The sequence below is a fragment of the Sinohyriopsis cumingii genome, chromosome 7, assembly GCF_028554795.1.
Source record: "Sinohyriopsis cumingii isolate HCF-2022 chromosome 7, ASM2855479v2, whole genome shotgun sequence".
NCBI classification, from domain to species: domain Eukaryota; kingdom Metazoa; phylum Mollusca; class Bivalvia; order Unionida; family Unionidae; genus Sinohyriopsis; species Sinohyriopsis cumingii.
In genome coordinates, this window is record NC_142967.1 from 40,367,467 (window position 1) to 40,384,813 (window position 17,347).

General features: G+C 35.5%; 1 protein-coding gene across 1 annotated transcript in view; it reads left to right on the forward strand.

The window, feature by feature from the left end:
• Positions 1–12,223: 12,223 nt before the first annotated feature.
• LOC149795081 (26S proteasome non-ATPase regulatory subunit 4-like) overlaps positions 12,224–17,347 on the forward strand; it is a 35,370-nt gene continuing 30,246 nt past the window's right edge. The window contains exon 1 of the mRNA XM_089964787.1: positions 12,224–12,271. Within this exon, the coding sequence (XP_089820913.1) occupies positions 12,246–12,271 (26 nt within the window). The 5' untranslated portion in view covers positions 12,224–12,245. The remainder of the gene's footprint in view (positions 12,272–17,347) is intronic.

A 17,347-nucleotide genomic window follows, 5' to 3' on the forward strand; every position in this document is an offset into this window, starting at 1 on the left:
AAAAAACCCAACCCCAAACCATTTATAAATAGATATAACGTATGCAATCCAAAGTCTAAACTGCCACACTGCAGACATCGTAGTGATATGACTGAAAAATTGTTAAAGCTACGTTAAAAATTCAAATCACACGCACACACGTCTAAATCCGGCACTGGAAGAAATAATTAATATCACACAACAGTTTTTTTCTTTTTTTCTTCTTCAGTAAATAGAACGTGAAAATTAAACATTATTCAAGTAAATTTCAGATGTTTTTAAACAACTACAACAGTACTATAGTATAAAAAAAAAATTAAAAGAATAAAATTGTCACCAATTAGCTTAAATGAATGATCACTGTGAAATTTTCTCTGCAAACAAAATCGCATCTCCATTTCCGTCAAAAAAACTCGGCCAGTTAACACCTGACATTCCTCTACCGTATATGTAAAGTTTAATTACCACGATTAAATTACAAGGAATAAAACAAAATATACCATGCAGTATATGTGGCCCTAAAGAACTAATTCTGAATAAATATTTTGTTCAGCAAACAGGATTACATGCATTAAGACTTAAACCTGAAGTCCATGGCATCGTAAGTAACAACAAAATAGGTATCGTTTATTTTGGCAATCAGTTGCTGGTGCTTACACATACACACACTGTCGAACATGGTTTCTTTGAAGTATGTCCGAAGGGCAGTCCTTTTCACAAGATCAATGCAAGGATAAGGAGTATGTTCATTAGTCACACCGGCTTTATTGTTTGCGTACTTAAATCAAAACTTTAGCTATTTTGCAATTTAGCCAGAGCTGACCAGAATATGCAAAATGGGCTTGTCCTGGGGGAATAATAAGGCGTATCACATGGAGAAATGGTACGTCCCATGGGCGCTCGCACATTGGGGCAAGGGGTTGGGGGTTGGGTCAATAGTCCCCCCCCCCGTTTCTATTGTCAGCCATTTAATGTGAAACTTTGACCTCTTTTCTTTTAATCGATACTATTTAAACTGCCCAAGGAATAGTTTTATATCAGTTCCAATCATTACAGATTACCGTTTATACATACTATATGTATACAATGATTTTTTTTTAAATTTGTAATTTTTATAAGATTACTGAAAATTGTGTTTTCTCGAAACACGACAGGTTTAGAATATTATTTTTGGCAAAGCTTCCATTTGATTAAAACCAAATCTAAATTTCACCTTGGACAGTAGTGATTTGATTTAGATTGTGCCGTGTTATGGCATGTATGTCAACATCTTGAAAATACATTTACTAATTTCACCAGCGCGATCCAAGTTTCCTCAGGCAAACAATTTTTGTTTCGACAAGCCTGACGGGCACCTCACTTTGAATACAGGATGGGCCGGAACTAAAACCAGAGGGGCCCAGGGTGTCGGGCTATCAGATTTATTTTTAGCACTGCTGGTGTAGATAAAAGATCTGTGAATTGATTGTTGCATTTTGTGGTCACTTACTCGGCCTTCTGCCTATTTTCGTAACTCGCACGTTTAACACTTTTCCCAGGATTTAAAATATTCAACGTTATGTCTGGAACAGCGCCAACTTTTAGTCTAGGCCTAGCATTTGAGTATCCTTGAGCTGCCATTTTTTCAGAATCCCTCTCGTAACAGTCCTTTGAGAAATGTAACGAGCACACAGTGCTGTATGGTGTTGCTTTGAAATCGACTCGTTTGTAATAATGTATCCATTCTTTCATTATGCCTTTATCTTTCGGAAAGAAAAAAAAATGTTGTCCACAGGCTTTTCTTAATGTTCTATTACACCCATAAGCAACGCAAAACGGTATTGTCTTTTACTCTGGCAACTCCCACTTGGGCTGCTGGAGTCGCTACTATGACGTCACATCCCGAAAGTAACCGAATAGGCGCGGAAATTTTGCATACGAGGTCACGGAAATTCAGCTCCTAGAAGATAGGCCAATATTTTAATACTGGCATTACGGTCGCAGATGATACTTCAGAATAAGGTTTTCTACTATAGTACTTTTATTATTATTCTATATTTCCATTGGTTTCTGGTCTCCTTTAAACATCGAAAGAATAGTGCACGTGTCACCGTAATTTCAGTAAATAATAGTCCATCCCAGAGATCAGTAATATTACTGAATTATAGGAATACTCGACCCAGAGAAAAGAATTAAACATTACATAAAAATATAAAGCATGCCTGTGATCTGATAAACTTGAAAGATAAGATACAACGTGCATAGTACATCCAGTGGTTTGTGGGCTGAAAGCAATTTGTCAACACATGAGAAGCTATGCACGGCAGCCAGTTTAACTGGTGGAGGAAGTAAAGGAGAAAAAATAGAAAGAACCACTGACCCACGGGAGGCTACTGGTTAGCTTTTTCACGTAAGAACGTTGGCCGAGCCCAAGAATAACCCACTAGGACAAAGGTAAAATGTCAATGATCCGTACAAGCGAACGCCCTATACCTCTAGGCCGCCAGAGGCCCTTAATGGTACATGTACGATTAAAAAGCCACAGTCAGTGCAAAATACTTATACCAGGATATTAATAAAGTTTATTTTTCATGCGACATGAGTTTGATAATGATCAAGTTGAAAACTGATCAAGCATAATGTTCGATGACTTGGAAAAAATGTATAAAGTTGTTTGTGATGAAGTGCGTATGAGAAGTTAACAAGAAATCGAAGTACAATATTTGGGAACAATTAGATTACAAAATCATTTTTAAAAAAAATTAAGCTGAGGACTGCAAGGCACGCCCTAAAACTATATTCCATTGGCTGAACGAGTAACGTGACCCATTCCTGTGTCTGGTTGGCCCCAGAGGGTTTGTACTGTTTTATTTACAGTGCCCAACAAGACCCATTCACCCCTCATCACAAATATCCTTGCGCTGGCGCAAAAAGTGATGTGATGTGATTTAGATTTTTAACGTATTTTGCAGTCATATCGCTACGATGTCTGTAATGTGGCAATTTACAGTAGTGTCTAGCACTGTGGCATCATGCCGCAGACATGTAGCGCAAAAAAGACAACAGTTGATTGACACCGACTTTTGGCCTGTGTTCATTGTGTTGAATATTTGTGTTATGTATTGTGCGTTTTAGTATTGTTTAACACTAGCACGGGAGTCACAAAATTTCATGTATATAGCGACCGACCAATTAATATTCCGGGATGAGTGGTTGGGAAATGGAATATTTTCTAACCAGTTTATGCTTTATTTTTCCTTCATCCCAAAATCACTTGAATTTTGAACTGACATAATGGATGCAATTAGTTCATTACAAGCTATCTTGAATTTATCCCATTCCACTCCATAAAACTAAATGGCCAGTCATTACATGCAGAAAAGTATATGCCTTTGTCTGAAGTCATTGCAAAACAGATTTCATAATGTTAGGAGCAAATTTCAGTCCAGCAATGGTATACGAAGCTTTTACACTGCTCCTGTGGTCTAGTGGTTAGAGAGTCAGCCTCGGATGTGGGAGGTCGCAGGTTAAAACCACTGCGGAGTCACACCAAAAACTTGTAAAAATGGTACTAACAGTTGCTTGGCTAGGGCATCAGCTTTACGAGGTTAGTGTTAGGACTGGTCGGTCTGGTGTCAGGATGATGCTATATTTCTGCGACATAATGCCCTAGTGTTAGACATCATTAGAAACTGCCACGCTACAGACACAGTAGCGATATGACTGAAGTTATTTTAAAGCTACCTTAAAAATTCAAATCACAGAGAGAGACTGTCGTTTTGAGATGTATGTTTGAGACATCGTTCCAGCATATAATAATTGTAGATGAACGTGATATTGCCATTATGTCAAACAAATACAACTGTTTACTAGGCGGTGCTGCAAATTACTCCAAATCACATTGTCAGAATGTCGTGGTTGTGAAAGCCCACATTCATCGTTTCGTTTTTGTTTGTTCTACAACAGAACTTAAAGTCAACTTTTTGAGAGGATTAGTTTGGACAGAGCGTGTACCTTTAATCAATGTATGTAAATGTGTATCAATTATTTGTGGACGGTCCCATAGCTGAAGTGATATCAACGCAATGATCTTTCAACCAAGCGCCTATAACCGGAAAAATAACATCGGCTATAAAGAAAGTTATCTGCTAATATGAAAGTAATATAAATACTACAAGAATAAGGCCAGGATATTATATTTTGTTAAAGATTGTTGAAAATAATCTTATAAAAGGAAATAAACGAACGGGAGAATTTACAAAGTATATTATAACTAACTAAAGTATTTATGTACCAGCTTTCTTTAGTACAATCTAAAATAATGAAAAGAGATTTTCGTGCTTTTGAAATGTTCGCGCTGAAAAATTAACCACACACTAGCATAACATTTATTTGTCACATGACGAGTATAACATAAGTCCAGCGCAATTAATAAATGACCACGCCAGCTTTCTCTTGTCGAGTCATGATCCAGTATGACATTGCAAAAGGATTGAATATATTGCAAGTTAGTGCGGTTATGTCAAACCTCTTTCAAGGGAATGACTTGACATTGCTTCGGATAACAAGGGATATGAAACTCCAATGCACTTTTAATCTCTGGAACAGTTTAAAATGTATGTGGGTTGGATTACTTCAGAAGCACGTAGCTTTTTGTTAGACCTCAGTATTCCCATAAGGGTTCAAGTGGGATTGAAGTAATCGAAGCGATATCCCAATTAAAGTAGAAAACCTATAGTGACAACCCTCCCAATTCACCATTTTTGGGTGTTATTAACAGAGCGGCTGTAATACTATTGAAAACAGGAACTTTTATTTTCGAATATTTACAGTGCTGCTTTAATCCCATCAAACTGAGGTACAAATGTAGGTTAATGCCGAGTTTAGCAGTTCCTAAAATCATCATTTCTTAAAGTTAAGAAATCATCTAATTATGTTTTTTTTTTTTAAATCAAGATACACATACTTAGTTATGATTGGTGAGTATGATACTCTTTACGATGTAAAAATGAAGCTTTTAGTGGTAGACTTTAGCAGCTCAAATTTTGTAGATGTTATTGTAAAAATAACTGAGTAAACTTTGCAGATGGCATTGTAACACATGTGATTAGGCACGGAAATACATCCATGTCAGAGTAAAGGATACAGTATTTTAATGGATCTGGTGGAAGCATGATTGATTCTTGATGAGTGTCCTTCTAATACTTGTGTCTGGGAACTGTTCAAGAGTATGTGAATTGGTTCATGCTATATATAAACGACAAACGGCGTTTGTACTTGCTGAAATATTTGTCATAACTTGAAACTTATGTCAGTCTGATTGGATAAGTAACGGTTTTTGGTGTGTTTGCAAGTGAAGTTTTCTGTTTTATAAATGTCCTACACCGCAAACTTAGTCAGTCTAACTATTCCTGCAGAAGGCAAAGAAGTCTTGACTCCGAGTAAAATATAAAGTATGTTTCACTTAAAAATTGTTCAAAGGACGGGTTTGAAAGTCTTTAAGAGACGACTCTGCTAATTGGGAGCCAGCTATTCTCGAAACCACAAAGTACGGCGACTCAAATTTCATGCAGTATTTCTTTTCTACCAGTCTTAAAATAATTGTTTAAATTAATTTGTCTTGAATGTTATAGGACTCATATTCTAAGAATTTCATGCATTATTTACATCATAGGTATCTTGAGGTAACAGTTTGAATTTATTTGTTTATATGTCATGCGAATAATGTATGCTAGGAATTGATTATTATCAGGTCTGAATGATGTTTATGCTGATGAATCGTTAGTTGGCAAATAAAGTAATTAAGACAAGAACTGAATTTATTTAATTCATTTGTATAACTAAGATCTGATTTGTTTAAACCAAGAATTAGTTGAATTATCATTGGAGTAACAAGATAGACCATGCATCTATTTAGTGTCATTCGTATGTGTACATGTGTCCTATTAGTCAAGATAGTGATTAATACATAGTTCACCCCGCAGGTGCCTATTTGTTAATAGGCTAGAGCAGTCTATGCTTTAAATCAATTAGTAAATGTGGCTGTATGTATTAGGCGAGTACATTAAGTTCCTGTACAATGTAATGAAGCGATATGTAAGAAAGTTACTGTATAGTATAAAAAGTTGTGTCCTGAAACCAAATTTAGCAGTTAGCGCCTGTTTGTAATATAAGGCTAACTCTGAAGGGGATAAGAGATGGAATGTTAGTTCATGCCAGAGAATTATGTAGAACATGATTCTAGTTTACATTATCATATTTTAAGCGTTAACGTCAGAATATTAGAACGTTGGGTAGATTCCACAGCGATTAGAAAGGATCACGGGCTGATTAAAGAATCCACGCCTGAATATAAAAAGAAGACCATAGGGAGCAGTGATGCTGTACAAGTGGACTCCAACCATCAAGCTACGTTGATTCTAGAGGGTGACCAGCAACAAAATTAGGTTATGAAGTCATGCTGGACAATTAGGTTCGAACGTTTACTCGGTTTTGTGATGAAATTTGTCATAGATGTGTAAGTGGAACTGCTAATTGCATTTTTAAAATAACTTTTCGTAATTATTATATCGTAGAAGTCTATCCTTCAAGTGTTTCGTACACTTTAATTTTGTTGATTTTATTAATTTAATTGTTATATTCTGTATATGTGGCATCGTGTTGCTCTATTCGCTATCTCTGCCCAGATCTAAAGTTATTCCATCCAATAGTTTCATATTTTTATTATTCACTCGATTCGGGTTATGACCCCGAGGTCGATCATCCTCTTGACATCGATAACCACCATCACCACCTCATAACATATACATTTTGAATGATCGTGAAAAAGTACAACTCTGTTGTGTGTGTGTGTGTGTGTGTGTGTGTGTGTGTGTGTGTGTTGTTGTTGTTGTTGTTGTATTGTACAGGAAGGAAGAAATGGAAACTGCGTTTGAAGAAAACCATGTTATTCATAAACAATCAAAAGAAGAAATTGTAGAAAGTTTGAAAGTGAACGAAAGAAACATATTTGAATGAGACGTTAATACCTTGTTATTACAAGGTAAAGATGTGACCGTAAGGTAATGTCAACAGGTTGTCATTAACCTGCTAATAAAACAAAACAACACAACTCTTTTAATCTCATTTAGATGCTCTACATCTAGCAATTACATGACCTGAGTTAATTCATATCTTCCTTGCGATTGAGAAAACAGTTGTGCACATTTCATATTTTGCATTTTGTTCAATCACATATTTTGTGTTACTTTGTAAATTTTCTTTTCTTCTTTGTCCATCTTATAAAAATATAGTTTTGATCTTATCTCACCAAACTCTCTAATTAAGTCAGTCCTGTAACTTATTTCATTCCTTTGTCGGATATCTTTTTGTATAGCCACTAGAGTCATCCAACTTGACGAGTGGTCTAAAGCGCTCACCGTTACGGATCACTGCCATCTCACCTCTGTCTGCGTGGGTTCGAGTCTCGGGTTCGGCCTATGTGGGTATGTGAGAAAGCTTGCCAGTAGCTTCTCATGGGTCGGTGGTTCTTTCCGGGGGTTTCCCCCTTTCTTCCTCCACCATTAATATTGGCCGCCATGTATAGCCTATCTTGTGCTGAAAAATGTTGTTAAACCCCACAACAACAACAACATACAGCTTGATGATATGCTTCATGTCAGTTTTCTGTTTTATCACAAGGAATAAATACCAGTTGTCATTCTTTCACCGTATTTATTTTTCACATTGTTGGTTTTTATTCATACATTCACCATTTGGATTAACGCTGTGAATTCACTATTAACTGATTTATTTAATCTGATTCGATTGCTTTGTAAAGATGAACAGTACTATGCCATCAACAAAAGTTGTTCTCTTTGCAAAAGTTATATCTTTATAACATGCAAATAAATAAATAAATAAATAAATATCACCTGTATATAATTGCACCGTTGTTATTTTCCTGAGATATTCCATCGTTTACTGAATACACTGCTATACATTAGTTTCAGAAACAAAAATCTCAAATTCATTTATTGATGTTTTTTTATCTCAACTCTTATTATGTGGATTAAACAATAGTTGCTGATAAAATAAGATATATGTGCCACCTTAAATCGCAGTTACTCGCAAAACTTCAAATTTCTGTAGTGAACGACATATTTCTCTTTAAATGAATTGCAATAGTTTTGAATGTCCCGATGTTTCACAATGATGAAACACAGAATGTCTTTGAATGAGTTTTCAATAATCATAAGGTAGTGTTTTAGTCTAAAAAGTAAATGATCTCTTTTTAATTCCAGTGAATAATTTAAATTAATGACTGAGCTAAAATTATATCTAAACACAACTGAAAATGATTCCACAGACTGATCGTACAACATGAATGAAGATTTGGCTTATATTTATATACACACGCCCATTGACCAAGATCTAGGCATTCAAATAAATGATTCCATCAAATTGTAGTTTGCGTCCGGAACATTCTTAAAGCAAAAAGGCCATGTGAACACGTCGTTTACAAATGATCATTATCTTAACAAGCAACAAATCATGGACAATAGCTTATGTAAATATGTTATTTATAAATGACCCTTTCTTACAGTACAGTCTCCAACCATGGACAAAAGCTAAGCACACATTTATGTCACGCATGACACATGCCATCCTATTGATATGTAATTAATTTCTCTGGAACTAACTGTTGGTAATGAAGTAGTTTAGTATTTCCAGGTACACTTCTAAAATACACCATATATTATATTAGACGTATCGAAGAAACTAACTTTGTTGTGTTGTACCCTTCATGCACCTCGTATGTTCTGACGACGACAAAAGCAATTTCGTCATATCATGTTATGTTATGTTATTGTTATAACATAACAATTATATTTATAAATGTTAGAGGTCTGCAAGGTTCAGTCTTGAAATGAATGGACATTTTCCACTGGGTAAAACAAAAGAATGTATCTATAGTATACTTGCAAGAAATTCATAGTACAAAGAACGATGAAATATTCATGACCCCTTTCAGATTGTTGACTTCTAGGTACGTAATGAATGACGTTGACATTTCTTAGTTAAATTTTGTACAACTACGTTTCCAGATTTGTTTGAGTAGTATTCATGATTTGCTTCAGCATATATTTGTATTATCGTACTAACTCCACCTCGCATTCCACTCTAATTCAGCAACAACATTTTATCGTATATCGAAATTTCAGTTCTACATCCAGTTTCTTCAATTGTACGTCATGGGTCCAACTGGTGCAGTGTAATATTGTTCCGGGTTAAGTTCGCAGATTCATATAGATACATTCCTAAAGTCCTCAGATGCGCAACGTGGCACAAAAGTATCCTTGATGACGTCACCTATATTTCCAAGTGTTGTTAAGTTGAAATACTCCAAGACATCTTTAACCTAATCGTCATGCAATTTGTTTTAATAATAATAATAATAATAATAATAATAGAAGTTGGTTAAAAGAATAAGCCCACTTGGTCAACAAACCAATCTTCCAGGAGGCCTTCGACAATTGCATTTATATAGTGTGCGTATTTTACAACATTTTAGATAATAACGCAGTTAGAATTGATAATTGATATAGTACTTCTAAAAGGCATTTACAAGACAACATATGGCATTTACAAGACAACATATATTTATATAAAGTTTCATCTAAATCATTATACTTAAGTACATGGATGGAAAGTGTTCTAAAGAAAGATAGTTCTGTGTTATACAAAATCATACAAATAATTATTTGCGATCACCTTGATTAAGATGACTCCTAATGGGTGGGATTGAATCCAACAGTATGGCTTCAAAAACGAAGCAAATTTTGTATACACTCAGAAGTCTGTTTAGATAAATATAAATTGTTGCCGGATATTGAGCTTTTAGTACACACATATGCACATTTTCCACGAAGTAATACTTACTGTTAAGATAATGGGAAGCCAGCCTGTGTGCGGATTTTGTCATAAACCATTTTAAAGTTGTAATGACTTGTCGAGTTTTCTGCTGAAAAGGAAACCACCCAGGTTTTTTTAAAAAAAAATCGATTCTTTGAACATGAATCTACATTAGCATGAAGAATAAATATGGCTGCTGTTTTTTGAAGATGCCCAGGATGACCGAGTTGTCAAAGATGATCGTCTTTACACATCACTCACATATCACCTCCGTCTGGGTGTGTTCGAGTTTTGGCTCGACTAATATAGGTATGTGAGGAAGTTTGCCAGTAACTAACTACTCGTGGGTTGTTGGTTCTTTCCGGACTCTTCTTCCACCACATATACTGGCCACCATGTATCTATCACCTATCAGATGCTACGAATGGCGTTAAACCCCAAAATATCACAAATCTCGTTCGACCTTTTAGTAGTCTCTCTGTTTCTTGTGTTACTATTTTTCCAGATGGGAAAACCATATCCTATAGGATTGTCTGATGCATTTGAAAGCTGTCAACAAACTCAATTGTGGTTAGCTGTAATACAGGATTGTCTGATGAATTTGAAAGCTGTCATCAAACACGATTGTGGTTAGCTGTAATATAGGATTGTCAGATAAATTTGAAAGCTGTCATCAAACCCGATTGTAGTATGCTGTTATATAGGATTGTCTGATGAATTCGAAAGCTGTCATCAGACCCGATTGTAGTATGCTGTACTATAGATTGTCCCATGAATCTAACATCTGCCACCAAACCCGATTATAGTAAGCTGTAATTTAGATTGTCCGATCTATTTGAAAGCTGTCTTCAAACCTGACTGTATCAAAATGTAATATAGATTGTCGATGAATCGGAAGATATTTACAAACTTTGGTGGAGCATGCTGATGATGTTTCCTTTGATTCTCCCACGAACCTAAAGGAGAATACTGTCCTTCTAGCTCTTGTTTATTTTCCTTCTTTTATTAACTTTCAGTTATTAAATCTTTGCCGAATGAGACGTATCTCTTGTTGTTGTTCGGTATGAGTTTATTTATTTTTTCCCTTATCATTGGAATTACTTTTCACAGGTGTCTTCATGAACATATTACTGTTATAACCAGAAAAGTTACCAAAGGACAATCTTATATATTTGGGATGGCTTTCATAACCAGACAGGTAATAAAATGATAATGGCGTGTGTTTGGGACGAATGTAATAACCAGACAAGTTATCAAAAGATAATAGTATATATCTAGGTTGATTTTCGTAACCAGATAAGTTATAAAAAGATAATGGAAATATTTGTGATGACTGTAATAACCAGGCAAGTTATAAAAGGGTAATTTACTGCGAATATTTACAATTTATAGTATACTTGTTGGGTGATGGATCTCTGTATCGTTTCTTGTGTGTCGATTTCGTTTAAAAGCAAAATTCTCATGCAATGTACTTAGCTCTATCTTTTATCCACGATCGTTTTGATTGTAGAGTAAAAAGAAAGAATAAATAACAAAACGGAAATTGTTATAAATCAGCTAAGCCTCTTTGAGAGAGAGAGAGAGAGAGAGAGAGAGAAATTTGGATTTTTAACGTAGCTTTAACAATTTTTCAGTCATATCGCTACAATGTCTGCAGTGTGGCAGTTTATAGTGATGTTTATCACTGGGGCATCATGCCGCAGATATGCAGCATGATGTCCCACCCAGTCACATTATCCGGACACCACGACCTTTCGCATCCGAGGCGGACGCTCTTACCACTGGGATATCGATCTATCGAGAGAGATGTCTCCATTGTAACAAAGTCTTTAATTTTCGAGCAGTTTTCCTGAAATATTGAGCAAATCAAGACCCCCCCCAAAAAAAAAACGTATTTGTTAAATATCATATTTTTGGTTTGCCCCTCTGCTTCTAGGTTTTTGCGAATTGTGTATAAAATATTAGCATATGATAGCGATGCCAATATTCATAGGAAGAAATGTATTTCTGCTTTATCCCTATTATTACATGCCCACTTCAGTAGATGCGAACCGTAATGATTAATGAGGCTATAATTTTTACACATTTTCATCTCAGTTTATATCAGATTTGGATTATTGATAATGAGAATTGTTCATCCCCATACTTCAGACCCGTGTATGATTGTGGATCTTGTTATCACGTTAAACACATATAAACTAACATTTGTTGTGATATGATCACTTATTTTAATGTTTAGCTCTATTTGAAACTCAAGAATTTCTTTGAGATAAAATATTTAAAGGAATTAATTTACATTAACACCTTTCTATTTTTGCAAAGTGAACTAGCAGCTTAACCGTATATTTATCACGGAAAAAACTAAGCGTCTCATTAACTAGGTACAATTCAAAATGGTTCTTGAGAGTACGATTGTGTGGTAAGACGAATTTAAACAATGTTTTTTCTCGTTCATTTAATGACGAGCTCCATTATACTTACCTTTTTTTGTTGGAAAAGTCATGCTATTAATTGCACGTCACATTTATTTGAGTATGCTTTGGGATTATTGGAAATAAAAGAACTCTTATCAAAGCCGTTGTTGTGACGCAGCACTATATTGCTTGTTGGGGTGGGGGTAATTGTTGCTTGTTTAGACTGAAATTTCAGAATTATTTTATCCAAAAATCTATAAAAATGAAAGTCCACTGGGACATAGTTCAATTTTTCTCAGACCTTTCCCATCTCTAATTGTCTTCGGGGGTTAGTCGGAGTTTTGCAGAGGTTTATAAATAATAATAATAATAATAATAATAATAATGAGGACTTTGTATAGCGCCTAATCTTTAGAAGCTCTAAGCGCTTTACAACAGTAGACAACACCTATAAGATAAAAAAACATATAATAATATTATTACAAAAACAAACACCATGAAATTAGAAAAACATTAAAAAATAAAAAACATGCTGAGAATATTTCAGGTAGGAAACATTATTAGGTCTATAAGTTTGTTCTTGCAGTCGAAATAAGTGAGTTTTGAGAGCCCTCTTGAATGTGATCATTGCGTGTTTGTGTGTAAGTTCAGTGGGCAATTCATTCCACTTTGCTGGGCCCTGGTATGCAAAAGATACATGTATTTCATTTCAATTGGGTGATCATATCGTCATTCATTAAAAGAAGACTTTTTAGAATTTACTGTCATAAAGAAGGGACAAATAGAACATTTGAACAGAAGACAGAGGACAAAAAGCGGATAAGTTTATTTCAATACATTAAGGAATTACTGGAAAGTGTAAATAAAAACAATACAGTAGAATATGTTGATCAATAACCCCACCCCCCCACCCCGAAAAAACCAACAAAATTTTCCTTTTAATATTAAGTAGTTTAATAACACCACAAAAGCAATTTCACCAAATTAGTAGGTTCATCTTGCTTTTGTGCCCATTTATATTCTTCAAAAGATACTATCTTCTTCAATAAAGCTGGATTCCTTTTTAAATAGGCATCAAATTTAGAGCATGAAATTGCTTTGAATTTATACTGCAGAAGCGGAATGCCTTTAATAGAATCTAAAGTGAACTTATTTCCTTCCTTCATCTAATGACTTTGCATCAGTGGAAAAATGTCTCTCAACATTTGCATTGTGACCAGGAACTACAATTTTTTTTTGGAGATCTTTAGGAATTCTAAATGACATTCAATAAGTACCAACTGTTCAAGACAAGACCTCAAGAAAATTAACACCTGGCAGTGTCATGATAGAAATACATGTAGTTGTCAGATCTTAATATGTGTAACTGTAGGCCTGTGGAAAAATTAGGTCATTATTACCTTTATTAGTGATATTATGATTGAATGTTTTAATCAGAAGAATTCTTCTGGTTTCTACTTGTTCCTAAAAGAAAATGACTAACCCTTTATGGCCACCATGGTAGTCGTCTGGTATTGTTATTTCTTCTTCCAGATAGATGACAATAGCAACATGGGATTTTCACCAGTAGACTTTTTATGATTCCTAGTTTTTCATGAATGAAAATGGTGCCAGTTGTACATCTAGCATGGTGGTTGTGAAAATCTTGTTGTCAATACACTACCAGAATCAGGCTAAATGGATGACTATTATGTCATAGGGTTTTCACCAAAAGACCTTTTATGATGTCCACTTTGTCCATAATAAAAATGGTGCCAATCTGACATCTGATATTTCCACCACAGCATCTAATTTGACGTTCTTTTTGTTGAATAATAGCAGAGATATTTTCAACATTTGGAGGTGAAAAGGAAGAAATAGTCTTGTATTGAAATCATGGAAATTATTTTTGTCCAAGATAGTGTCAGCAGGGATACTTGTTTAAAGTTCTGAATGGAAATTTTGTTTTGACAGGCAAATGAAGTTAGGTTCAAAGTAGAAGTGATTATTGTTAATTACATATGGCCATAATTGTTGGTCAACAAAGTTGCTGCATGACACAAAGTGCTGTAAAAAAATGGTGCAGAATCAATGTCTGCATTTTAGACTTTGTGTCTGAATTTTAAAACCTTGTCTGCAAAATTTGGAGCCAACCCACAGTTTGTTTATATTATGATTGTTTAACCACAGACATTAAGAAAATGTCGGCTGCAAGATTTTGAATCACATAATAATAATAATAATAATAATGAGGACTTTGTATAGTGCCTAATCTTTAGAAGCTCTAAGCGCTTTACAACATTAGACAACACCTATAACATAAAAACATATACAGTGATATTATTACAAAAAACAAACACCATGAAATTAGAAAACTTAAAAAAAACCATGCTGAGAATATTTAAGGTAGGAAACATTATTAGGTCTTTAAGTTTGTTCTTGCAGTCGAAATAAGTGAGTTTTGAGAGCACTCTTGAATGGGATCACTGTGTCTTTGTGTCTAAGTTCAGTGGGCAATTCATTCCACATTGCTGGCCCCTGGTATGCAAAAGAACGCTGTCCATATGACTTTGTTTTCATAGTGGGAATAGTGAGTATACAATTGTCAGAAGAGGAGTGTAAGTATCTTGCTGGTGTGTACACATGAGTGAGGTCGGATAGGTATGTTGGACTAGAGTCCAACAGTGAAACGTAGCACAGAGAACAAATTTTGTGTTTGATTCTGGATCGAATGGATAGCCAGTGTAGGGTACAGAGCAGTGGGGAGGTGTGCTCTGATCGTGGTACTCTAAGTATGATCCATGCAGCTGTTTTTTGAAGTTTCTGGAGCAGATACTGAGATGAACCAGACAGAATTGAGTTACAATAGTCCAGTCTTGAAAGTACTAATGATCACACAAGTGTTTTAGTGGCATCAACTGAAAGATATTTGCGAATTGAGCTGATGAATCTCAGCTCAAGATATGCAGCCTTGCATATGTTCATGACATGTTGGTGCAGTGTGAGAGTACTGTCCAGAGTAACATCTAGGTTTTGTACTGATTGTGTGAATTTAATGTTGGTGTTGCTGATATTTATTGTTTGAGGTAAAGGATGTGAATGAGAAAGTCTTTGTGTTGTGATCAGAATGGCCTCAATTTTATCATCATTTATCAGCAGCTTGTTACATGTCATCCATGATTTCACATCAGAAATGCACCTCTCTATACCTTGGATGGTAGCATCAACTTCAGTTGGGTGGCTAGATTTGTATATTTGAGTGTCAACAGCATACAATTGGTGAGACACTGGATGATGATCTATGACACTTGAGAGTGGCTGAGTGTACAGAATGAAGAGAACAGGTTCAAGAACCCTGAAGAACACCACAACATAGATCAACTGGGCTGGAGTGTATTCCATTTGCAGATATAATTTGTGTTCTGTTGACCATGTAGGACTTGAACCACAGTAAGGCTGTATCATGAATGCCAAATACATGCTGGAGACGGTGAAGTAATATATCATGGTCTATTGTGTCAAATGCTGCAGACAAATCAAGGAGGGTGAGGACTGTAATCTTTCTGCTATCCAACACAGAGAGAATGTCATTAACTACTTCTAGAAGAGTAGTTTCAGTACTGTGGCAAGGGCGATATGCAGATTGTACATTGCTAAAAAGACTTTGAATTCAGATGAGATACAAGCTGGGATAGACCAACCTTTTCTAAGATTTTTGATATGAATGGGAGATCAGAAACTGGGCAGTAGTTCTTTAAATCATTATGGTCTAGTGTTGGTTTCTTCAGCAGAGGCTTTACAATGGCAGTTTTGAAAAATGATGGGATTCCCCGGATGAGAGAGGTATTAATAACATCAGTTAGTGAAGAGAATACTGGATCTAAGCACTCAAGCAGCAGTGATGTTGGAATTGGATTGTTCGTATGAAATCCATAGAGACAAGATCAAATGCTGCTAATGGTTGGCGTTCAAATTCTGTATCCCAACTGTATGGTGATGACGAGTCAATTGAAATTGTGGTGTCAAGCTTATCTCTAATGGTTTGTACTTTGTCACGGAAGAAATTTGCAAACATGTCTGGAAGGTCAACTGGAGAGAAGGTAGTTGGAAGTGGTGTAGATTTGTTCCATGATCTTGGTAGTGTAGTTGGCTGATTTCGCTGCATGGAGTACATGAGTACTGTGTGAGAAGTGGCCAAGGACTAGGTTCAGTATGTAAGTGCTGTCATTTTGGCTTTGTGTCAGCTTATTGAAGAAACAAAATGTGTTATAGTTGTTACGAATGAGGAGCTAAAGTTCCTAATTATTGATTTCAGAAAGGTGGGTGGTTATACAAGGTTACTTATTTCTGCTCATGAGTAGCCCTAGTGTAAAGTGACTACAGGAGGTGAAATGATCTTCATATGCCACATATCCATACATACTTCGATATGCAACATACAGTACTATGCATATCTATATGCTATATTTAAGAATAAAGAGGCAAATGATTAATAATTATTGATGGCTGTTGAAAACTGAAAACAGTGTGTTTTGCCTTTATTGTTTTGTTCTGAATTCTTATGTGCATGTACTCATGAGGAATAAAAGTGAGAAATAATAAACTGGCAACAGAGATGAGTCAGTTTGACCAATTTGGCAATAAAGTATAGTTATCTAACAGGTTTAGTAAGATAGACCACTTTAGAAACAAAGGTTAGATAGCTAGACCACTTTGACAACAAAGTATAGTCAGCTAGACCTCTTTGACAACAAAGTATAGTCAGCTAGACCACTTTGTCAATGAAGTCTAGTCAGCTAGCCCACTTTGTCAATGAAGTATAGTCAGCTACACCACTTTGACAATGAAGGTTAGTCAGCTAGACCATTTAGGCAACAAAGTATAGTCAGCTAGACCATTTTGGTAACAAAGTATAGTCAGTTAGACCATTTTGGCAACAAAGTATAGTCAGCTAGACCACTTTGGCAACAAAGTATAGTCTGCTAGACCACTTTGGCAAGAAACTATAGTAACTAGACCACTGTGGCAATAAAGTATAGCCAGCTCGACCACTTTGGCAACAAGGTATAGTCAGCTAGACCATTTTGGCAAGAAAGTATAGT